The 24403-nt window shown below is 38.9% G+C and overlaps 1 protein-coding gene across 2 annotated transcripts in view; it reads left to right on the forward strand.

Moving 5' to 3' along the window:
• The first annotated feature begins 8833 nt into the window (after positions 1-8833).
• LOC111149144 (replication factor C subunit 1) overlaps positions 8834-24403 on the forward strand; it is a 76470-nt gene continuing 60900 nt past the window's right edge. For both annotated transcript variants that reach the window (XM_022506089.1, XM_022506090.1), the window contains exon 1: positions 8834-8990. In XM_022506089.1, coding sequence (XP_022361797.1) covers positions 8988-8990 — 3 coding nt within the window. In that variant the 5' untranslated portion in view covers positions 8834-8987. The remainder of the gene's footprint in view (positions 8991-24403) is intronic.

Genomic DNA, 24403 nt, shown 5'->3' on the forward strand with positions numbered 1-24403 from the left:
TCTATTAGACAGCCAAGTGGAGATGTGAAGTTGGAAAATGAATATACAACTCGGAGGTTTATAGGAAAAATCAGCAGTTGATAGAAATTTGGAAGTGTCAGTTTTCAGATACTATATAAAGGTATGAGATTGGATGGTCTCCGGGTAGTGAGTAGAGAAATGGGCTCTAGGACAATCAAGTGTTAAAGAGACAAGAAGATCAGGAGCAACGAACACAACAGTCCTAAGCATGGCTGTTGAAGAAGGAAAAAACTGGGAGACTACAGATGTCATTGAAATCAAGTGAAGAAAGTATTTCATCAAAGAATACTTCTAGAGAAGGGCACCTGGGTGGCTCAGGGGGTTGAGTGTCTGATCTTGATTTTGTCTCGGGTGATGACCTTGGGATTGTGAGATGGAGCCCCATATCAGCTCCACACTTGGCAGGGAGTTGACTGAGAGTCTCTCTCTCTCCCTCTGCCCCGCCCTCCTGCACGCTCTCTCTCTCCAAAATAAATAAATCTTTTCTTTTTTTAATTTAAATTCTATTAATTAATGTGTAATGTATTATTAATTTTAGAGGTACAGGTCTGTGATTCATCAGTCTTGTACAATACCCAGTGATCATTACATCACATGCCTTCCTTAGTGTCCATCACTCATTTACCCTATCCCCCCACCCCCTTCCCTCCAGCAACCCTCAGTTTGTTTCCTATGATTAAGAGTGTCTTGTGGTTTGTCTTTCTCTCTCTGATTTAGTCTTGTTTTATTTTTCCCTCTCTTCCCCTATGATCCTCTATTTGTTTCTTAAATTCCTCATATGAATGAGATCATATGATAATTGTCTTTCTCTGATTGACTTACTTTGCTTAGCATAATACCCTCTAGTTCCATCCACATCGTTGCAAATGGCAAGATTTCATTTTTTGATGGCTGAGTAGTATTCTGTTTTGTATATATATTATATATATATGTATTATCTATATATATATATATTATCTATATATATATATATCTCATATTGTATAGAACGGAATACTACAATATATACATTATACCTCACATCTTCCTTATTCATTCATCTGTCCACGGACATCAGGGCTCTTTCCATTGCTTGGCTATTGTGGACACTGCTGCTACAAACATTGGGGTGCAGGTTCCCCTTCAGATCACTACATTTGTATCCTTGGGGTAAATACCCAATAGTGCAATTGCTGGGTCATAGGGTAAATAAACAAATCTTTAAAAAAAGGAAATACTTCTAGAGAAATGTTTTGTTGAAATCATAGAAATATAAGTTTCAGGTTATTAGTAATTGATTTTTGTGTCTTCAAGTTTTTTAAGCAAAGGATCCTTCTTACAATTTCATTAAGCTTCACAGCCATCTTATATATTATTTAGACATAACTACACATTTTCTGATTTCTTTGCTTATGACTATTTCTTTCATCCCAAGTCTAATAGACAAGTCAGATGTAACACGCCCCCAGACAAATTCCTCTTTCCTACCTTCAGTCCTGTTTGTTCAAACACAACCATCGACCTTGGGCTCATCTTTTTTTTTTTTTTAACTGAAAAAGTTATAGAAAAGTTGCAAAAATAGTACAGAGAGTTCACACATATCCTTCCATTTTGTTCATGTTAACTGACATAATCACTTACAGTGATCAAAACCAGGATACTATGCTATGATCTATTTACTGAAATATGGACCTTATTCAAATTTTACTCATTTTTCTTCTAATATCCTTTTTTCTGTCCAGGATCCCACATTGCATTTAGTTAATACGTATTTTCAGTCCTCGGTTTTCCCTTTTTTTTCATGACCTTGACACTGTTGATGAATCCTGGTCCGTTATTTTGTAGAACGTTTCTCAACTGTGGTTTGTCTGCTGTGCTCTCCTGACCAGATTTAGATTATGCCGCTTGGTGGAAGAAGGGAAAAGAGGTGAATTCAACTATAGTGGTGATTCTTTTTTATAATAGTGCTCTTCAACATACAGTAATATTAAATTTTGCAAATCCCACTCAAATTAAAAAGTTTCTAAAAAATGTCTAAGGAATCCCAGTTATTAGTGACCTGCTGTATTTACTTTACCAATTACAATGCTTACCACCATCCTAGAGCTAAAGATAATATTACATAAAGGCATCAAACCCGGTATATTTTAAAATGTAGAGGGGCGCATGGGTGGCTCAGTGGGTTAAAGCCTCTGCCTTCTGCTTGGGTCATGATCTCAGGGTCCTGGGATCAAGCCCCGAAACAGGCTCTCTGCTCAGCGGGGAGCCTGCTTCCCCCACTCTCTCTGCCTGCCTCTCTGCCTACTTGTGATTTCTGTCTGTCAAATAAATAACTAAAATCTTTAAAAAAAATAAAATGTAGAGTCCAAAGCACTTGGCCTCATTTGTCTTAAAGCAAGATTAACTCTTTCTACAGCAGCTAGCAGTTTAAATGGATATGTTAAAAACTATTGCTTATATCCTTTTTGTGGCAATGAATTAGACTTTATCTGAGTAAGATTTTTGCTGTATATTTTATGGAAGATGTGAACTTATTGGAATTCTCTTTTCATGTGTCTTTCTATTCTGACTTGTGTCCATTCCTAAGATTTTTTTTTTTTACTTCTCATATATACTACTCTGCATACTGATTATATTCAATATTATTTGAATTACATGTCAAGAAAGATGATCTGTGAGATTTCCATGGAGGTTAAAAACATTTTTTTATGGCAAACATTGTTGGGATATGAATGAGGGTTTGGGGCATATATTATGATGGAGGTTCAGATTCTCAAGAGTCTTAAAGGTCTACAATTTACAGATATGTGGTCATTCTTACTATAGCAGCAATTTTCAAATAACTGATGGTAGTTTCCTTTATTTGCTAGGCTTCACATTGTTTCTATAAAACAACAAAAACAAAAATTCTGGAATTACTTTGAGTTGTAGGGTTTGGAGAATGAAAGATTATCCTAATCATAAATCTATTATCACTACAAAATGCTGTTGGCATTCCTGCTGCTCTGTCTGTAAACACTCTTAAAATGGCCAATGACTATTTTAGGAAATTAATCCATGGCTTGTGATACAGTATGTATATAACCAAATGTGTATGTCAACAGTAAAGTTATATGCTTTTTGTTAAATTTGGTATTTTAAATGCAATGTTTCTTCTTTTTTTTTTTTTTAAAGATTTTATTTATTTATTTGACAGAGAGAGATCACAAGTAGACAGAGAGGCAGGCAGAGAGAGAGGAAGGGAAGCAGGCTCCCTGCTGAGCAGAGAGCCCGATGCGGGACTCGATCCCAGGACCCTGAGATCACGACCCGAGCCAAAGGCAGCGGCTTAACCCACTGAGCCACCCAGGCACCCCTTAAATGCAATGTTTCTTCTAACTTAAGTGAAGATACTGATATACTTGGGAAAAACTTTTTATTATTATAGTTTATAAAAATCATCAGGCAAGTTAATAATAATTTCGATTACTAAAGCATAAGCATATTAAGAAGGCTAATTGGATATTATCCAAGAATTAAGATAAATGACATAGTGCCTAATTTCCTAAATTAGAATATGTGCACTATCATGGTGACAGATTATGACTTAATGATTATGCCCATAAATGGATTATAAGGTCAACGTCACAGGGCTAAATCCGCCGTCATCATAAATACAGAAAAGGATAAGCTACCTAACAGACTGTTTTCTATAAGGAATATGTTCCAATAAACCTTGACAAAGCAGGACATGCTAATATTTATCTAGAGGGCAGAAAGTCACATTTGTTGTTGCACAGTGAAAATTCGATTGATTTCTGTTGACTTATAAAAGTCTATGTGAAAGACAATGTAATTATTGTGCCCCTGAAAAGGATTTTAAAGAGACTCCAAGTGAAGAGTTATTTCTATCACACAGATAAGTTAACTAAGGCAGTGGTATTAATGCTGAAAATTTATTATCGAACAGTTGTTTTCCACTTACATGTGGTAGTGATGAGATTATAAAGGATGGCCAAAATTCAAACAGGTGCTTTTTAACTAATATGCAGTTTTTAGTCATTTCAGGAGGACAATTTAATTCTCTATATATGTTACAGAAAAAGAGCCAATTATTACATACAAATTTAATTATTTACAAGTTGAGAAACATACCAATAAAGATGTTAATGTCAATATTCTAACTTTTGTGGTGAGGGTTCTTCATTGAATGGAAATAATTCTTTCATTAGTGATATACCCCTAAGTGGGGGAGGGAAAGAGATCCTTGACTTTCACAAGACTGGCTTTGTTGACAACGTTTTCCCTGAAACTCTTTCTTTTAAGGATAAACAAGGCCAGTGAGCATCAGGTAACAGATCCAATATTTAATACATCTCTTAAAAATGTGTCTTCTTTGTGTTAGCTCTCAAATCATTATTAAAACTATTTAAGGGATGCCTGAGTGGCTTAGTTGGTTGGGTATCTGCCTTCGGCTCAGGTCATGATCTCGGGGTCCTGGGATGAAGCCCTGTATCAGACTCCCTGCTCACCGTGGAGTCTGCTTGTCCTTCTCCCTCTGCTCCTCTGCCCCTACTCATGCTCTCTCTCTCAAAGAAATTAAAAAAAATTTTTTTAATTACTTAAAAATATTTGACTTTTAATAAATGCCCTTAATTCTGGAAATTGCAGTGTTTATCCAATTGCTGTATTATCTTTTACCAATGTCACTCTACAATGACTTAATAGTCTTATTTATCAGCTGGTTTGAGAAATATTTATACAAAGAAGAACTGAACTAACAACTAAGGAGAGCATGGTGGAAAACTTGATGAAAATACTTTTAAGAAAACATGCCAAGAATCCTCGTTAGCTAATGTTTTACATCACCAAAAAATGACCTTTCTGTATCTCTCTGAAAAATCAGCAGCCCTAGCATGTTACGTTCTTTGTGTATCCTCAATTTCCTGGAAAGTCATTATTGCATCTTTTAATTAATACTGAGGCATGGAAGTAGTTATGACCTATTCTTTTGTTCTCATTGTCAAAGAGATGCCACAGAGATGGACGGTGCACATAGGCTGGTCTTTTGCCTGGAACAAGTTCAAACAAGATACTAAAACCGAGTAGTGCCCAGTAAGGGTTAAAATCCAGATGCAGTTACTGTACAGAAACTAATTTAATAAGAGACCGTTGTTCCCCTATAGACAAGTAAAACAAATCATATTTGGTAATTTTTTTCAAAGATTTTATTTACTTATTTGACAGAGAAAGACACAGCAAGAGAGGGAACACAAGCAGGGGGAGTGGGAGAGGGAGAAGCAGGCTTCCCGCTGAGCAGGGAGTCCAATGAGGGGCTTGATCCCAGGACCCTGGGACCATGACCTGAGACAAAGGCAGATGCTTAACCACTGAGCCACCCAGGTGCCCCTGGTAATGTTTTTAATACTCCTCAGATTCCTCTGCCATGGAAAACAAATGGGTATCTTATTTTGCCATAAAACACATAGTAGTCTTTTTTTTTTCTTTTTGGTTAAGAAATACCAAGACTAAAAATGGTACTATATGTTGGCTAACTGAACATAAAAATAATAACAAAAAAAGAATGACGGGATCATAGCAATCTCTGGGCTTAAAATCTTACAAAGCCTTCCCATTACACTTAGAATAAAACTTCTTGCTAGGGCCTAAGTCTCTGGGGGATCTCTCCCCTCACCTTCACCCAAATCAATCTCCTATCACTTCCACTTGTTAATTCTGCACCAGTCATAAAACTGGCTTCCTGGCTATTCCCTGGATATGGTTTTTGTTTGTTTGCTTGTTTGTTTTAAAGATTTTATTTATTTATTTGACAGAGAGAGACACAGCAATAGAGGAAATACAAGCAGGGGGAGTGGGAGAGGGAGAAGCAGGCTTCCCACCCAGCAGGGAGCCTGATATGGGGCTTGATCCCAGGATCCTGGAATCATGACCTGAGCCAAAGGCAGAGGCTTAATCCTCTGAGCCACCGGGCGCCCCTTCCCTGGATATGTTTAACTTGTAACCATATCAGGGCTTTTACACTTGCCGGCTCCTTCTCAAATCCATGTCCCAGCTCAATGTCTCCTTCTTAAGTCACTTATTTACAATACTTCCACCCTTTCCTCTCCAGCTGGCCTCTATCTCATTAGGCTCCTTTATTTTCTGTGTAGCGCTTACCCTTATCTGAAAGTACAGACTTTATTTTTGTCTACTTATTTATTTTTCTCTTTTCCTCAAAGGTATAAACTTCAGGAAAGCTGGGACTGCCTGTCTTATTTACCATGGGTTCCCAGCAAACACATAAAAAAGTGCTGACACACAGTAAATGTCAATAAATATTTGTTGGATGATGCATCAGTAAAAACCACCACAGTGGAGAAAATAAGCATGAATATTCTGTTCATGCTAATTTTTTGGTTACACTCTGGGTTCTTTAGACTCTGGGTTCTGTTCTGGTTATTTATCATTTCACAACAAACTACCCCAAAACTTACTACCTTAAAAGAACAATCATTTTATTATGCTCACACTACTGTCAGAGAATTTAGGTAAGCCTTGACTAGATGACTTTTCTTTTCTTTTCAAGATTTTATTTATTTATTTGACAGATTGAGAGAGAGACATCACAAGCAGGCAGAGAGGCAGGCAGAGACAGAGAGGGAAGTCGGCTCCTTGCTGAGGAGAGAGCCTGATGCGGGGCTCGATCCCAGGACCCTGAGACCATGACCTGAGCTGAAGGCAGAGGCTTAACCCATTGAGCCACCCAGGCGCCCCAAGGTGACTTTTAGGTGGCTTTTCTATGCTGAAGTGTTGATTGGGGTCATTTAGTAGACTAGCAGAATTTCACTAGCAACTGGTATGGTGGGTCCAAGATGGTTTCACTGACAAGCCTGGTACCTGGTGCAGATGCCTGTAAGCCTGGGTTCAAATAGTCCCTTCTCTTGCTTTACATGGTAGCTCAGGGGTCCAACAGAGCAAGGTAGGAGCTGCTAGTCCTCTTAAAGTTTGTGTCTGGAACTGTCAAATCAGACACAGGCTAGCTCAGATCAGGGGAGGAGTAGCAAAGCATATGCAGCCATTTTTAATCTGGTACATTTCTGAGATAGAATATTTCCAAGTAAATGTTCCTAAAGAAAGCAGTCCAACAAATTCATTATCTTTCTGGAAGTTACAGGTTTTTTACTTAATTCTCACCTAAATTCAAGGAAGACTTAAAATGCTAACAGAAAAATACGTAAGTTAAAAGTAATATAAAAGATATGGAAAACTTTGAATATACACCTTATTTACTTATTTACAACACCATAAACATTGTAGATTGATTTATATCCTCTGAGATTATAAGTAAAAATTTATGTGATGTGTCTGCTGTGTACATTTTTTTGGAGAGTAGGTTCATAGTTTGTATTGATTTTTCAAAGGGTCTAATGACCCCCCTCTTCCCCTATCAAGTATTTCTCTAAGCAAAACTTACCATGTGCATAAGTTCATTTTTAGATCTATCTCCCTTGATAATACCCAGCCTTGGTAATCATCATCATCATCATCTCAGTGGACTTAAAAATGTATTATTTTATGTGCCAGGAACAATGTTCTATAACCACCCTATGAAGTACTACTATTATCCTTATTTTAAGGAGGAGGACATTGAAGCTTAGTAACTTGCCCATGGACGCACAATTAGCATGTGGTGGAGCTGGGAACCCTACCATACAGGCTACAGGATGTCCAATGCAATGAGGCGCGGTTCATGAGTAATAGTTAACTCCTTTGTAAATTGGGGATAATGATAGTAGCCCAGTGTCACTGTGGTTATTAGATGAGCTGAACTAGGATAGTCCGTATCTGCGTGCTAGGCAGTATTACATTGGGCACTTAAAAAATACAAGCTCTCCATGGTTTGCCTCTCCAGAAGGTTTTGCTATCTTTCATTGTAGAGATACTGGTGTGATAAAATGCAAGACCTAAAAAGGAGAGGGTGGTGGTGGTTGGGGGCGGTAAGCATTTAGGGCCGAAGCTGGAGATACTGCTCTCCCCACTAAACTCCTTAGGGTCTCATGTTTTCTCTTAAAAATTGTATGCAAATGTCTCATTCTATCCCACAATTCAGTAGTTTATCTATTAATATGAAACTTGTTTGCCCCAAAGCTTTTGGGATCATTGTTTGTCTCTTGTGATACATCCTGTTTATGACTTGGCTTCACGCGCACCACTGCACCACGGCTCTGAGGAACTTCGTGCAGGTTTGGGAATTTAGAGGCCTAGATTCCTAGCCTGGACCCCTCAGCTTCTTTGGGCCTTGTATTTTTCACTTCTGAAATAGAGTGGGTGTTGGTGACTAAACGATTTTTACCAAAACCTTTTCTGTTCTCCAATTACACAATATAAAATTGCCTTCCAGTAGCCTGGTTTTCAAACTGCGGGTCTTCACTTCGGAGGCAAAAAAAACCCCCAATACGGCGGGTCAAACATTACACCACGGTAACTGCTCTTTGGTGACACTGTTGTTAAACAATTGATATTTTACAGTAACATGGGAAAAAAAAATAATGTAAGATGCGAAACGTACATCTGGAAGGTGTATTTTCACCGCGGCGGGGAGGGTGGTCAGAACCCTTGAAAGATAAGTTCAGGGCACCGCATCGTCCACTCGCGTTACGGGAGGAAGCCGGTCGGCCCGCCTCGGCAGAGTAACGGAACCTCCGCGTGAGCGCCCCCACCAAAAACTCACGCAGCAAAGCGGCGCGCGGGCCACGCTTCCGCAGCTCCTCGCTATTCCCGCGGCCCCCGGGCCTGCGGGGCGTCACCTGGGCCGACGTCGCACCTCCCGCCTACGGCCGGGGGCTCAAGTTTAGCTGCGCGCCTTCTGACGTCATCACCGGGCGCCGCGGGCCCCCACCTCCTTCCACTTCGCGGGAGAAGTTGTTGGCGCGAATGGATCCCGAGTCCCGGTAACGGATTCCCCAGCGGACAGGCCTGCCCGCCCGCGCCTGAGTCGGTGGGCTGCGATGGTGAGCCCGGGGGGAGGCTGTGCAGCTCGGGGGCTTGGGAGAGTTTGCAGGCTGGGTGTGGACCGGGCACTTTTGGTGTGGAGGGTGGGGGAGGATGGCGGTGCGGGGCTCCCAAGCGGAGCAAAGGCACAGAAGGGGCCCCCAATGCGGCACCGGTCGTACGGCTTTCCTTGGACCACGGGGTTTTAGCTCTGGGCTGCGGGCTGCGCGCAGGGCTTTTGGCGCTGCGCAGGAGTTTCACATTTTTTCGCTCATGGGGGGAAGGGAGAAAGGAAGGGAGTAAAGAAGGTGATTTGGGGGTTTAGCGGTAAAGTTGTTTTCCTGTTTGGCGTTACCCCAGAGCTCTGTTTGCGTCCTACCTAGAGCATTGATTTCAACCGTTGGTTCAAGGCCGAGAAAAATGTAACGAACTTTGCCTTCTTAGGAGTAAGTTGTCTCAGGCCTTCAACTTTCGTCATTAGTAGCGCCATGAAAAGCTCATCACGTAACCGTTTTGAGACCGAGGGTATAAGGAGGATGCTTTATTTTGTTTAAAGGAGTTCATAGAAGTTAAAGGGATAACACGGTTTACCAGGAAAACACACACACACACCAGAAACACAGGAGATAAAAACAGATGTAGTATATTTGACAGCTGTCATCGCTTATCACCTGATGTTAAAAATAATCTTTAAAAAAGGCATCTGTGTATAATTCTGCATAAAGCATGTGAATTGAGAGTGAAGTGATTATGCAGCCATCCAAACAGACCCTCATGTTTGTGTGGCAATAGATACAAGTATGTATTTGAAATATTTAAAGGACAATTTATGATATTCCATTAAGCCAGAATCTACATCATAATCAGGCAGGTTTTTTAAGCTATTTTTTTTTTTAGCTTAGTTGTCACAATGCCAGCGTTCTGGAGGGAAAATTTTTATGCCGAATTGGGAAACCAATTTGTGTTTTTTCTCAAAGAAGGATAAAATAATAGCCACCTTGTACCTTATACCAATATGTGAGCTGTTGGTTTTATATACCTTTTCTCATTTAAACCTCACAGCAGTCTAGTTTTACAGATGGTAGATGAGCCTTTTAGAGTTTAAACAGCTTGTCATACAACTAATAAAGGGTTGAACTAGAATTCTTTTTTTTTTTTAAAGATTTTATTTATTTACTTGACAGACAGATATGACAAGTAGGCAGAGAGGCAGGCAGAGAGAGAGGTGGAGGCAGGCTTCCCGCAGAGCAGAGAGCCCGACGCGGGGCTCGATCCCAGAACCCCGGGATCATGACCCGAGCCGAAGGCAGAGGCTTAATCCACTGAGCCACCCAGGCGCCCCTGAACTAGAATTCTTGACCACTACATTACACTGCCCTACAATGGTAATTACGTTTTGTACTTAAGGCAGTATGGTATTGTGGAAAGTTGATGAGGTCTGGAGGATTGAAGGTAAGAGTGAGGCAGTGATTCAGCCTTGCTCTGCCATTTCGTAGTTAAGTGGGGGTGGTTTTTATTGTGGTTTAAATAAATAGTTTAACTTTAACTTTTTTAAGACTGTTTTTCTTAACTGTAAGAAGGGGCGAAGTATAGTTGCTTTAAGTGATTGTCTTGAGTATTAAACAGGGTAATATAGGTAAAGCTGCTATTGTGGAACCTGGCATGTGGAGGTTTCATACTACTATGTGACTACCAATGATCTAGTTTTCGTAGGAGGGACTCTGTGGAATGTTACATAGTTTTGTTTTGTTTTTTTTTTTTTAAGATTTTATTTATTTATTTGACAGACAGAGATCACACGTAGGCAGAGAAGCAGGCAGAGAGAGAGGAGGAAGCAAATTCCCTGCTGAGCAGAGAGCCCAATGCGGGGCTCGATCCCAGGACCCTGGGATTATGACCTGAGCCGAAGGCAGAGGCTTTAACCCACTGAGCCACACAGGCGCCCCAATGTTACATAGTTTTAAGGGACATCTTAGATGCCTCTGATGTCAGTTATGGTGAAAAATGTCTTGTATAGTCAACTTTTGATCACTCAGATACTTTAAATTTTGATTCTTTTCTATCCTAGTACTGTTGTTCACAATGCAGATGAAAGATAAAGCTCTTCTTGGAAAAGAAGTAGAAGTCAGATGGGTCAGTTTTGCTGTTTGTTAAAGGGAAGAGGTTCTATAAAATAGATGAGAGTTTTTGATTATATTGGTATTTAATTTGGTCTTTCTGTCTCTAGTACAAAATTTAGCCAGACCCCAGACTAAAATTCTGTTCAGCATAGGTTTATTGAACATCTGTGTACAAGTTATATTGTAGTGCAGTAGTTCTTTGGGTCAGTTATCTTTGATAATGTGATGAGTGGTATGCAAATTTTCTGCCCACAGAAATGGGCATGTACATAGCATTTAAGAGGATTTGCATATCTTCTGAAGCCCTTCCGTAGATGTTAACAACTTTTGCCTTGGGAGCTATATTTTATTTTTCTCAAATATTTTCTAATTGAAGTTATTAAACAGAAGTAAAATACTGTATCCACAAAATGGAATACTCTGCAGGCATTAAAAAAGAGAAAACTTTTTTCCTTAATATAAAACAAATGTCAAGATAATTCAGTGAAAACAAAGTTATAGGACAGTATGTAAAGTACGTTTCACTTTATGTAGAGAAAGAGAGGAAAGAATATATACATATTTGCTTGAAGTCTGGAAGGATACACAGGGAGCTAACTGATAACATTTGTTGCCTCCAAAGATGAAAGGCGAGATGGGAGGAAGAGGCAGGATGGGAGGGAGACTTTTTACTCTTGAATTTTGAACCATGTGAACATAATGTCTATTAAAGGAATTGAAACAAAATTAAAAGTAAAAAGATCAAGAAAGAAACCATGTAAACAATTTGGATTGCTATAAAATTTTAATTATTTGCTCAAAATGTGAATAAAACCTGAGCTGCCATTTTAAAGACATAAGCATACATAATTCATGGCTGGTATAATTTATTGAAAGTATGCATAAAGACCTACGATACCTAGAGGACAGCCTGTTTGAAGAGCTGTCAAGTCTAAATACATCTGAGTTGCTTCATGCCCCATTCTAGGGAATACCTTTCCTATTGTGAATATGTGAATCATATTTGAATGCTTCCCATAGAGTAGTGCTGTCACCCTATTAAAATGTACCTTTGCCATATATACTAGTTAGTAGTTGCCCTCTAAGGCCTCTACCTACCTCTCTTATCTTTCTGGTTTTTTTTGTTGTTTTTTTTTTTTTTTTTTGAGTATATTATACTGGTTCTGTCCCAGCTTTTGTTCTTGCTGTTTCCTCTCCTTGTTCAGATCCTGCCTTGCATATCTACCTTTTTCTCATCATTCAAGCTTCAGTCATCACTTCTCAGAGTTTTTGGTGTTATATCTAAGAAACCATTGCCTAATCCAAGGTCTTGAGGACTTATGCCTAAGACTTTTACCTTTGAGACATTTTGAGTTAATTTTTGTTTAGGGTATGAAGTAGGGGGTTCAAGTTTATTCTTTTGCGTGGGGATATTCAGTTGTTCCTGCACCAGTTGTAGACTCTTCTTTTCTCATTCAGTTATCTTGTATCCCTTGTCAGAAATCAATTAACTGTAAGTGTGAGGGTTCCCTCCCCCCCCGATTTCTGCGTTCTTTTTCCCCTATTTATCTTAAGGCCAGTAATACATCTTTATTACTGTAGTTTTGTGGTAAGGTGTCTCCCCCACCCTCCAACCCTGGCTTTATTGTAAGTTTTGAAATCAGGAAGTATTAGTCCTTCAACTTTGTTATTTTTCAAGATTGTTTTGTGTTCTGGGTCCCTTGAATTTCCACATGAATTTTAGAATTGGCAAAGAAGCCAGCTGGGATTTTGACAGTGATCATGTTGAATCTGTAGATCATCTTGGGAAATATTGCCATCTGAACAGTAGGAGGGCTTCTGATCCATGAACATGGGCTATCTTTCCATTTGTTTAGGTCTTCAGTTTCTTTAAATAATGTTTAGAGTTTTCAGAGTATGGGTTTTACACTTTTATTGAGTTTATTTCCAAGTATTTTTTTCTTTTTGATGACACAGTAAATGAAACAATTTTCTTAATTTCAATTTTGGATTATTCATTGGAAGAGTGAGGAAATACAACTGACACACACACACACACACACACACACACACACACACACATATATTTTTTTTTTTAAGATTTTATTTATTTATTTGACAGGTCACAAGTAGGCAGGAGAGGCAGGCAGAGAGAGAGGAAGGGAAGCAGGCTCCCTGCTGAGCAGAGAGCCCGATGTGGGGCTCCATCCCAGGACCCTGAGTTCATGACCTGAGCCGATGCAGAGGCTTTAACCCAATGAGCCACCCAGGCGCCCTGACTTTTATATATTGATCTTGTATCCTGCAATCTTGCTGAACTCATTTAGTAGTTCTGATAGTTTTTTAGTGGATTCCTTAGGATTTTTTCTATATGAGATCATTTCATCTGTAGATAGAGATAGCTTTACTTTATCCTGTCCAATCTAGGTGCCTTTTCTCTCTGTCTCTCTTTTTTTTTTCCTAAATGCTTTTGCTGGAACCTCCACAGGATTGAATAGAAGTGATGGGAATTGTTGTGTCTTTTTCCTGATCTCAGGGGAAAGCATCCTAACCACTGACTTTACTTTCAAAGTATAAGGCCTTCATGTAGTTTTAAATACTTTATTTCATAATTTGTTTCTGCTGTGTTGCTACCAGTTAAATCATTGTGTATATTAGTCAGATATATAATTTTGTATTTTAGTGTTTTTCAGGATAAAAGATTTTTTTTTAAGATTTTATTTATTTATTTGACATAGTGAGATCACAAGTAGGCAGAGAGGCTGGCAGAGAGAGAGAGAGGGAAGCAGGCTCCCTGCTTGATCCCACGACCCTGAGATCATGACCCGAGCCGAAGGCAGCGGCTTAACCCACTGAGCCACCCAGGTGCCCAGGATAAAAGATTCTTATATTTGGACAGATTTTGTGCATTCTGTAATGATAACCAGATTCTGTTTGTGGATTTGGTGGGTGGTTTAAAAATATTAATCAGATATTTGTATTTCTTTGTCACTTTCAGAGTAGAGAAGTGAAGTCAAGATATAATATTTTCACAACTACAGAGTACTGCAGTACTTATTTTGCATAAAGTCATGTACCCTCCAAAGATAAGTGAACAAAGTGACATAATTCGCTTTCTTTTTGCATTGTTGATAGACAAATATGACTTGTTTGTTGATTGAGCTCATCAGCACTGGAAATAAGTAATTAGAAGTTTTTGGTTATACTTCAAAGTAACCGTATAGCAGCTTCTGTACTTTGACCTTTTAAAGCTAAAGGTCATTATGAAAGTTTACTTTTCTGTGGGTTTAGGAATGTTTATTGCCAAAAAAAATTTTTTTTTCATTTCTACTAATATATTTATAACCAACCAAGTTGGAAACTTCTCGATACAGGCAAAAAACTATAAATGCATGATTTTTTTTTTTTTTTTTTTTTTTTGGTTTGTTTTTTGAGTACTTGGCAAAGTTTGGTACTTTGTCTTGACTATGTATAATAAAATAGCATTTGGGCTGCCTGCTAGATGATGCTTTTCTCTAATAGATTTGTGGAATTGTTAGTTACACCTTAGGGTAGAAAATGCAATAAGTCTTTTTTTGTTTACATTTAAGAACATCTTAAGTGTCAAAACTTTTACTAGAGAACATCTTTTTAGCATTCTCAGTTTTTTCATCTGTGACTTGAAGTTAAAAAACGTCATAGCGTTGTTATGAGGATTAAATGAGTCAATATTTTTAAAGTGCCTAAATTATTGCCTGGCACAGAGCAAGTCCTGTTTAAGGGTTTATTAAATAAATAAATGAAGCCTTGAATCTGGGCATTGGCAATAGAAATAGAGGGAAGGGGACAGCAGTATTTGGGAGATAGGGTAGGTGGGATGAATAGGTGGAAAGTCAGATTGAGGAGGAAAAACAGTGTCCCTTTTTCTGTTTTGGGCAAATGGTGGTGCTGTGCATTGAGGTGAGGAATGAAAGAAGAAAAGCAACTCCTAGAGGAATTTGAGCTTGGTTTTGGAGTTTATGAATTGGAGGCATCTTTGGGGCATTTGGGCAGAGACATATCTGGTAGACTATTGGCTATGTGGATATGGAGCTTAGAGGAGGGATGGAGACACAAGACTTAGAAGGTTCAGTGTATATATAGGTGGTACTGAAGTTGAGATGGATGTGTTAGCTTGCACAGTATATGTGAATCAGAAGTTTTTAATTTCAGGTTCATGGGGAACCATTAATAGGTTTCCGGTGAAAACCCTGCATTAAAAAAAAAAAAGATTTATTTATTTATTGAGAGAGAGGGAGCGATTGAGTGATCGAGCAGGTTGGGGGGGGCAGAGGGAGAGAGAATCCTGAAGCAAACTCCCTGCTGAGTTTGAAGCCTGATGCAGGGCGTGATCCCAGGATCCTGAGATCATGATCTGAGCTAAAATCAAGAGTCAGCCAAAATCAAGAGCTGACCACTTAGCTGACTAAGCCACCCAGGTGCCCCAACCCTGCATTTTAGATTACGTGCAGTTTTATGTGTGTGTGTGTGGTTTGGTGGGGGGGGGGGTGTTTTCTGACACCAGTCAATTCTCTAGTTCTCTTGACACCAACTGGATATCCTACAATTCAGTTCAGTTCTGACACTGTTGAGAGTTAGTGCAGACTGCACAAGTTAAGGGGCTCCGTCCCATTGACTGCTTCCACTTCAGAAGCCAAGTGCAAGAGCCACCTATACTGATGGACTAGCTCTAGATTGGCTGTTCAAGACCTGCTCCTCAGGTTCGATAATTTACTAGGATGGCTCAGAACTTGAAAAACACTTTACTTAATATTTACCAGTTTTTCATAAGGACACAATTCAGGAACAGCCGAATGGATGGAAAAGATCCATAGGGCAAGATAAGGGAGGTTGGGGGACACAGAGCTTCTGTGCCATGTTTGGGTACACCACCCTCCCAGCAACTCGATGTGTTCACCAACCCAGAAGCTCTTCGAACATCAAACCTCGCTTGTTCATGAGTTTTTATAACCCAGTCTTCAAACCTTCCTCTTCTCCCTGTACAGCTAGGGATGGTGTGGAGAGTTCCCATTCTCGGCCTTTCTAGTGACCAGTACCCATTCTCATTTGCCTCATTAGCATAAATTTAGATGTGATCCAGAGGGCGGATTGTAAATAACTGGATGCTCCTGTCACTTAGGAAATTCCAAGAGTTTTAGGAGCTCTGTGCTGGGAATGTAAAGACCTTATGTATTTTTGTATTATTGTGTGTTTTTGCATATTTCTATGGAAAATATTCATAGCTTTTTTCTTTTTTAATATTCATAGCTTTTGTCAGATCCACAAAAGCATAAAAAACCCCTCGTATGTTTAATGTTTCCTTGGCATATATTTTAGATATCGATAGATAGTCAACTTGTTACTGACAGCTTCTTATACTAGCATGTAAGTTCTGCAAGGATTGGGGCCACAAGGATGTATGGTGCCTGGCACATGGTACATTTTCATAAGTATTTGGTGAATTAAGAAGTACAAATAAACTTTGCGTATCTAATAAAAGAGAAGTCAACTAGAATAAAATTTACTGGTATCCAAACATCTCTAGCCCTTTCTACTTTGTATCTAATTTATTGAACATTTAATGACAATGTATAATATAGCCTAGAGAAATACAGCATTTATTATGTGATAGGTCTGTTTTCCTTTTTAAAAAAAATATGTATTTTAAAAATGGAAGTATAGTTGACACACATTGTTACATTTGTTTCGGGCATGCAACATAGTGGATTGACAGCTCTGTACTTTATGCCGTGCTCACAAGTGTGGTAGCCATTGTATGTCATCATAAAACACTATTACAATACCATTGACTATATTCTCTATGCTGTACCTTTCATCGCTGTGACTTATTCATTCTTCCATAACTGGAAGCCAGTATCTCCCACTTTCCTTCAGCCATCCCCCGAACCCTCTCCCTTCTGGCAATCACCAATTCTCTGTGTTTATGGTCTTTTTAGGCTTTTTTTTTTTTTTTTTAATATGCCACATATAAGTGAAATTACGTATTGGTCTTTCTGTCTGACTTATTTCACTTAATATGACACTCTCCAGGTCCATCCATGTTGTCACAAATGACAAATCTGTCATTTGTTTTCATGGCGGAGTGATATTCCTGTGTGTGTGTGTGTGTACACCACATTCTTGTATATTCATCTGTCAGTGGACATGTGGGTTGGTAGTTCTGTTTTTGACTTGAACTTAATTTCAATGTTCATTCAAGTAGGTTAAATTTGCTTTTTTAGACTAGAAGTCAGTTGTAAGAAATTGACTTCTGGATGAATAAAAACTGTAATCAGACTACATTAACCTTGGTGAAAATGTCAAAATATCAAAATAAACCATCAGATCAGGCATAAAGAGTTTTAAATGTTTCAGTTATCTCAGTTACGCAGGTTTGAAGACCTTAATTTTTAAAAAACCCAAATTATTAATTTCCATTTTCTGTTTAATTTTGCCAGTGTTAGTATTTTTGGATCAGGTATATTTGAAAATATTTTGTGATACAGTATTTTTTTTTTTTTTAGTATTTTGTGTATATATATATTTTTAAATTTAATTTAATTCTTTTTTCAGTGTTCCAACATTCATTGTTTATACACTGCACCCAGTGCTCCTTGCGATACAAGTAGTCTTAGGCTTATATAATACACATACTATGGCTTCAGAATTTTATACATCTTCCTCAACACAGCTAAGAATGGAAATGTGTTTTTTCGCTCTCTTGGGAGCAAGCGACCTCTTGGGTAAACTAAGTTGATTCCAGAGCAAGTAGGAGAGGCAGATGTTTCCCCTAATCGGATGTTCTCCATTTCTATTCCCTTTCTGTGCTTTATTTTTTCTGCCGTTTCCTGTGTTACATTCCACCCCCCACCCCCCGCCCAAAGACAGAAAGACCCAGAGCAAACAGTAGAATGAAAGTTCCACAAGAACAGAGACTTTTGTCTGTTTCGTTTATTCCAGACACCAAGAATAGTTCTTGGCTCATGGAAGGCTTTTAATGAGTATTTGTTGAAAGAATGAATGAATGAATGAATGAAAAAAGGAAGGAAGGAAGGTGATGCAGGTTATTAAAATTCTTCCTGGGTAGAACCTGTTATTATTTATTTATTTATTTATTTATTTTAAAGACTTTATTTATTTATTTGACAGAGATCACAAGTAGGCAGAGAGGCAGGCAGGGAGAGAGGGAATTAGGCTCCCCGCCGAGCAGAGAGCCCGATGTGGGGCTCGATCCCAGGACTCTGGGATCATGACCTGAGTCGAAGGCAAAGGCTTTAACTCACTGAGCCACCCAGGCGCCCCAAACCTGTTATTATTTAAAAAAATTTTTTCAGACCATACTTTTTTTTACTCACTGGTATCTTACTCAGGAAGTTTCTTGAGTCCTGTGCCAGACTTGGCTGTATCATTAACATCAATTATATATAGAGATGCATATGATTTCTTTTTTTTTTTTTTTTAAGATTTTATTTATTTATTTGTCAGAGAGAGCGAGCACAAGCAGGCAGAGTGGCAGGCAGAGGCAGAGAGAGAAGCAGGCTTCCTGCTGAGCAAGGAGCCTGATGCCGGACTCGATCCCAGGATCCTGGGATTGTGACTTGAGCCAAAGGCAGCCACTTAACTGACTTGAGTCACCCAAGCATCCCAATACATGTGATTTCTGAAAGGTAACTCGTTTGGCTCAAAGCAGATTGGAAGAAGAGGAAATATTGTACTAAAAGTGGAAGTACTTTTTTTTTTAGTAGCCACAATATTATGACAAGAGAGTACCATACTACAAGTGTCAGTTTATAGAAGTCAACTTTATTTTTATTTTTTTTTAAAGATTTTATTTATTTATTTATTTAAAGATTTTGTTTATTTATTTGTCAGAGAGAGAGAGAGAGAGCGAGCAAGCACAGGCAGACAGAGTGGCAGGCAGAGGCAGAGGAAGAAGCAGGCTCCCTGCCGAGCAAGGAGCCCGATGTGGGACTCGATCCCAGGATGCTGGGATCATGACCTGAGCCGAAGGCAGCTGCTTAACCAACTGAGCCACCCAGGCGTCCCATAAAAGATTTTATTTTTTAAGTAATCTCTATATCCAGCATGGAGCTTGAACTCAAAATTCCAAGATCAAGAATCCCATGTTTCACTGACTGAGCCAGCCAGGTGCGCCTGAAAGGCCAACTTTAATAATTTACTTCAGAAATAATATACAATAAGTGTTAATTTAACATCCACTTAAATTCTTTTTTTTTTTTTTTTAAGATTTTATTTGTTTTTTGAAAGAGAGAGAGCGAGCGAGCATGTGCACATGAGCAGGGGGGGAGCTGCAGAGGGAGAGGGAGAAGCAGACTCCCTGGCTGAATAGGGAGCCTGAGGTGAGACTCGATCCCAGGAGCCCGGGATCATGACATGAGCCGAAGGTAGATGCCCAACTGACTGAGCTACCCAGGTGCCCCTCCACTTAAAATTTCTTAAAGCCAAAAGCAATAGGTAAAATCACAGCATCAAATTAATTTCAATTAAAGATTATTTTAATACTCAATCTTTAAAAATAAATCTACCATGAGTTTCATTTTAGGTAATCAAGAGCATCTCTTTTGGAGCCCAGGTGTGAAGGCCAGTGACCTTAGAAATAACTACACATGTGTTCAGCTGATTTTTTTTTTTTTTAAGGTTTTATTTTTAACTAATCTCCACACCCAATATGGGGCTCAAACTCACAACCCTGCAATCAAGAGATGCATGCTTCGCTGACTGAGCCAGCCAGGTGCCCCCTGCGGTCAGCCAATACTAATGAAGCATCTACTTGTCTCTGGTGTTGGCCCTGTACTTGACGTAGAGTGGTGAGATAAACAAATTTGCCATATGGAACTAAACAGCAGTGCCTTCAAGCTCAGATTTATAGGACTGTGGAAGTTTCTCCTGGGGCGCCTGGCTCAGTTGGTGGAGCTTGTGACTCTTGGTCTCAGGGTCATGAGCTGGAGCCCCATGTTGGAGGCGGAGGTTACTTAAAAATATCTCCTGCTAATCATTTTAGGACTCAGTTCAGGTGTGGCTTCTTTTAGGCAGCTGCTCCGAAGGCCCTCTGTGTTAGGTGCTCGCAGTGCTCTTGTAGTTTAGTGGTAAGCTCTGTCTTAGCACCGTTTTGGATCGAATTCTTTATATACTAATTTGTATCTCAGGTAGCTTCATGAGCGCCTTTTTCTGTTTGTGTTCTAAGTCTCTGGCATAATGCCTGCATATAAGCATACGAATTATCAGGAATGAAAGGGAAAGGCCATACTGCTTGATTGTGGGGTATGGCTGCTTTTGCATAGATTCTTAGAGATATAGGGAAACTATGAAGGGACAGTCATGGTCAAGTGGAAAACTGTGAAAGAGATTTGGAGTCAGAGGACCAGGTTCCATTGTGGAGGTTTTTGACGTACCATCTTAATCCTCACAGGAATTTTATGAGGCAAGTGGTACTATGAGGAATCTAAGGGGCAGAGAAGTAATTCATCCCAAGTGACCGCTAGTACATGGTAAAACTGAGAGAAAGCCTGTGTTTGACTTAATTCTACTTACTCATCTGTAAAATGGAGAGATTCTGTTTGCCCTACATACCTCATAGAGTCATCCAAAGAGATAAATCTATGTCCAGTAGCTGGAAGTAAAAGCATGAAAAACTACTTGTTTTTATTAGCTATGTGCTAAAATTTGTTTTAGTTTTGATATGACTTTTGCCTAAATTTTTGCTTTATTTGAACTTACCTTTTTGTTCAGCTAATAACTGTTGAAGAAGAAAATAATAATTAATTACTACTTTTTTTCTGTTTCCCCAAATAAAAACAGTGTTATTTTCTTTTATCATTCCTTTTAGAGATAGAATTCCTGGGACAATGGGTATGCATATTTAAAATTTTGATAAGTATTGCTGATTGTCCTTCGGAATGGTTTTTGTCTTCTGGTGTGCCAGTTTTTGCTTTTAGGGCAGTGTAGTGTGTGAGCGTCTGTTTCCCTATATCTTTGACAAATCTGGGCATTATCAGTCTTCCAACATTTAGAGAAAAATAATCCAGTTTCAGCTTATCTGTTTACTTATTTTTAATGATTTTATTTATTTATTCATTTGAAAGAGAGCAAAAATAAGAGAGATCTCAGAGGGAGAGGGAGAAGCAGACTCACCGGTGAGTGGAAAGTCTGATGTGGGGTTTGATCCCAGGACTCTGGGATCATGATCTGAGCTGAAGGCAGCCACTTAACTGACTGAGCCCCCCAGGCACCCCAGTTTATCTGTTTATTATTTGTGAAGTTGAACATCTATTGTTTTCTGATTATTTGCATTTTAAAAATAATTTGTTTGGGCTCCTGGGTGGCTCAGTCGGTTAAGTGTCTGCCTTCCGCTCAGGTCACGATCTCAGGATCCTGGGATTGATTTCTGCATCTGCTTTGTGCTCCCTGCTCAGCAGGGAGCCTGCTTCTCCCTTTCCCTCTCTGTCTGTGGCTCCCCCCTGCTTGTGCTTTCTCTTCCTCAACTAAATAAAATCTTTAAAAAAATAATTTGCTTTAGTAGTTTTTCACCTTTCTACTCAGCTATCTTTTATTGATTTGTAGGAACCCTTCTATATGTAACACGTGTTGTAGATCTTTTCAAGTTAGGCCTTTGTATTTTAACTTTTGCTTATGTCATCTTTTATTTTTGTGTAGTCAGATCTTTATGGATGGTTTCTTGCCTTGATGCTCTGCTTAGGCTATCCCTTTGCCAAGATTATAAAAGTAAGTTTAAAAATCTATTCCTGGGGTGCCTGGGTGGCTCATTGGGTTGGGCCTCTGCCTTTGGTTCAGGTCATGATCTCAGGGGCCTGGGATCGAGCTCCGCATCGGGCTCTCTGCTCAGCAGGGAGCCTGATTCCCCCTCTCTCTGCCTGCCTCTCTGCCTACTTGTGATCTCTCTCTCTGTTAAATAAATAAATAAAATCTTTTAAAAAAATTTAAAAAAATTATTCTTTTTTCTACTCATATACAGAGCAAGAATTATTCTGTGCAGGGAAAAGTGGTGTTTAGATCCATTGTTTGGGAGTATGATTAGCCACTAGATTCATGATTTCATTTCATGAAATCTTTGAAAACTGGGGATACTAGACAGGGAATGTTACGGAGTAAGGTGAAGTCACTCTCTAAATTGAGGCCAGATTAGTGACCTTTAGATATTTATATACCTGATGGCTGCTCACACTGGAGATAATTCTAGAAAGGTAGAATAGATTGGCTTTCATTGTGATGAAAATGCTTTTCCAAAAGTTTAGATTTTTAATGTATGTTGAGTTAGATCATGCTGTAATTTCTTTAACTGTTCTGCTGTCAGAGTGTAAGAGTGTGGGGAGTGAGAGAGTAGGGTAGCATAAAGGAAAGGAGGGCTGCCTGGGTGGCACAGTTGGTTAAGCATCTGTCTCTTGGTTTGGCTCAGGTCGTGATCTCAGGGTTGTGAGATTGAGCTCCACTTGGTGCTCTGCCCTTAGCATGGAGTCTGCACCCCACCCCCCACCTCCGTGTCTGTCTCTCAAATAAATAAATAAATCTTTAACAAAAATAAAGGAGGAGAAAGGGGATGTGAATAGAAGGGATTACTTGGGAAGGAAAGGTAACAGTGCTGAGGAGTGGCAGTATGGAACAGACAGAAATCAGAGAGCCTCAATATAACCAACAATTCCATTTCCTAAATTGTTTTGTTTTCTTTGTGCAGTTTTAAGCATTTGTTGTCCTAATACAGATTGAAAATCAGCACTGACTTTAACCTGATTATTAACCCTCAGTTTTGGTATTTCCATGGTGCATGTGCTGTGCCATGTGCGTGTGCGAATGGTCATCACTGTTTGAATGAAGAATCATTTGGTAATTTGAAAAGCGAAACTCCAATGTGAAACTTTCATTTCCTCCAGAAGCAGTAAAATAAGTGGTTGCCAACCTCAGACCCAATTTTTTGCAAATTATATGGAAGGCTGTGGCTTTCTTTATGGTCCATCTTTCTTTAGCACCTGACACAAATGTCTTAGTTTCATAGCTGAGGTATCCATTTCGTAAACAGTATTTTTTAGACTTAGATTTTATTAGGATGGGTTTATGACTTTTGTATACTAAGAAATTTATAAAAGACAACATAAAACCAGGAAAGTCTATAATTGTATTAAAAGAAAAAAAAACTTAAGGGGCGCCTGGGTGGCTCAGTCGTTGATTGTCTGCTTCAGCTCAGGCCATGATCACAGGGTCCTGGGATTGAGCCCCGCATAGGGCTTCCTTCTCAGCGGGGAGCCTGCTTCTCTCTCTGTCTCTCCCACTCCCCCTGCTTTATTTCCTCTCTCGCTGAGTCTCTCTCTGTCAAATAAATAAAATCTTAAAAAAAAAAAAAAACACAAAAACAGTTTAAGGTGTCTGTATACCTCATTTATCTGCTTTATTTGCTTAGACACAAAAATATTTGTGTGTGTGCACATGCATGTGTGTATAACACACTTATTTGGGACTTTTGACATTTTAAGAGTATGACATTTACTGCCAGCATCTAGAAAATGTTAACTTTCTTATACTTCACAAAGCACTTTTAATAGACATTTTCCTCACTGTAATAAAGAGGTAGGTTGGAACAGGTAAAAATGATAGAAAACTCAGGACTATAAACATTAAGGATAGGAAGGGCAGAACACCTGGCTCTTGAACCTTATTCTGAGGAATTCAGATCCTTACTCAGATTTCATTTTTTTGTGTTCATTATACCCTTGCCTGGGAGCAGAGGTAATTGAAAATAGAGATGTGTCAGTGATGTGAAGGAATAATAGTTCATAAATGAGGGGAAGGGAGGCTTTCTACTTAGCCAAAATTAGTTAATTCTCATAAAGCATACGTAGTATTAGTTCCGCTTTCCTGATGGGAAAACAGATTAAAGTAACCTGCCCAAGGTCATACATAAAAGTCCCTATAGCAGAGATTCATACTGAGGCTTTCTAAGTTCTATGCCCATTCTTTACACTATACTTTCTTCAAAGCTAAAATCAAAAGTAGGGAAGGATATGTATGCAAAATATAAAAGAGTGATTTAAATTGTAAATTACATTGTAAATGTTTCATTATGATTAAATTTTATTTAAATTTTATTTTAGCAGTATAACAAGGGGATAGAGCAAAAGAGAATATTGTAACAAGCATCAAAATATTTTTTTCAGAATTTGGGAAAATTATGTAAAGAAAAATAATTTCTAAGGTTTTTAGTTCTTAAGGTCATAAATGATCAGGGTTGTGAGAGTTATCTTTCTCTGAAATTGGAGTATAAATCCCATGGGCAAGGATTACTCTTC

This window comes from Enhydra lutris, unplaced genomic scaffold (genome assembly GCF_002288905.1).
Source record: "Enhydra lutris kenyoni isolate GAN:26980312 unplaced genomic scaffold, ASM228890v2 scaffoldscaffold21, whole genome shotgun sequence".
In the NCBI taxonomy this organism is placed as follows: domain Eukaryota; kingdom Metazoa; phylum Chordata; class Mammalia; order Carnivora; family Mustelidae; genus Enhydra; species Enhydra lutris.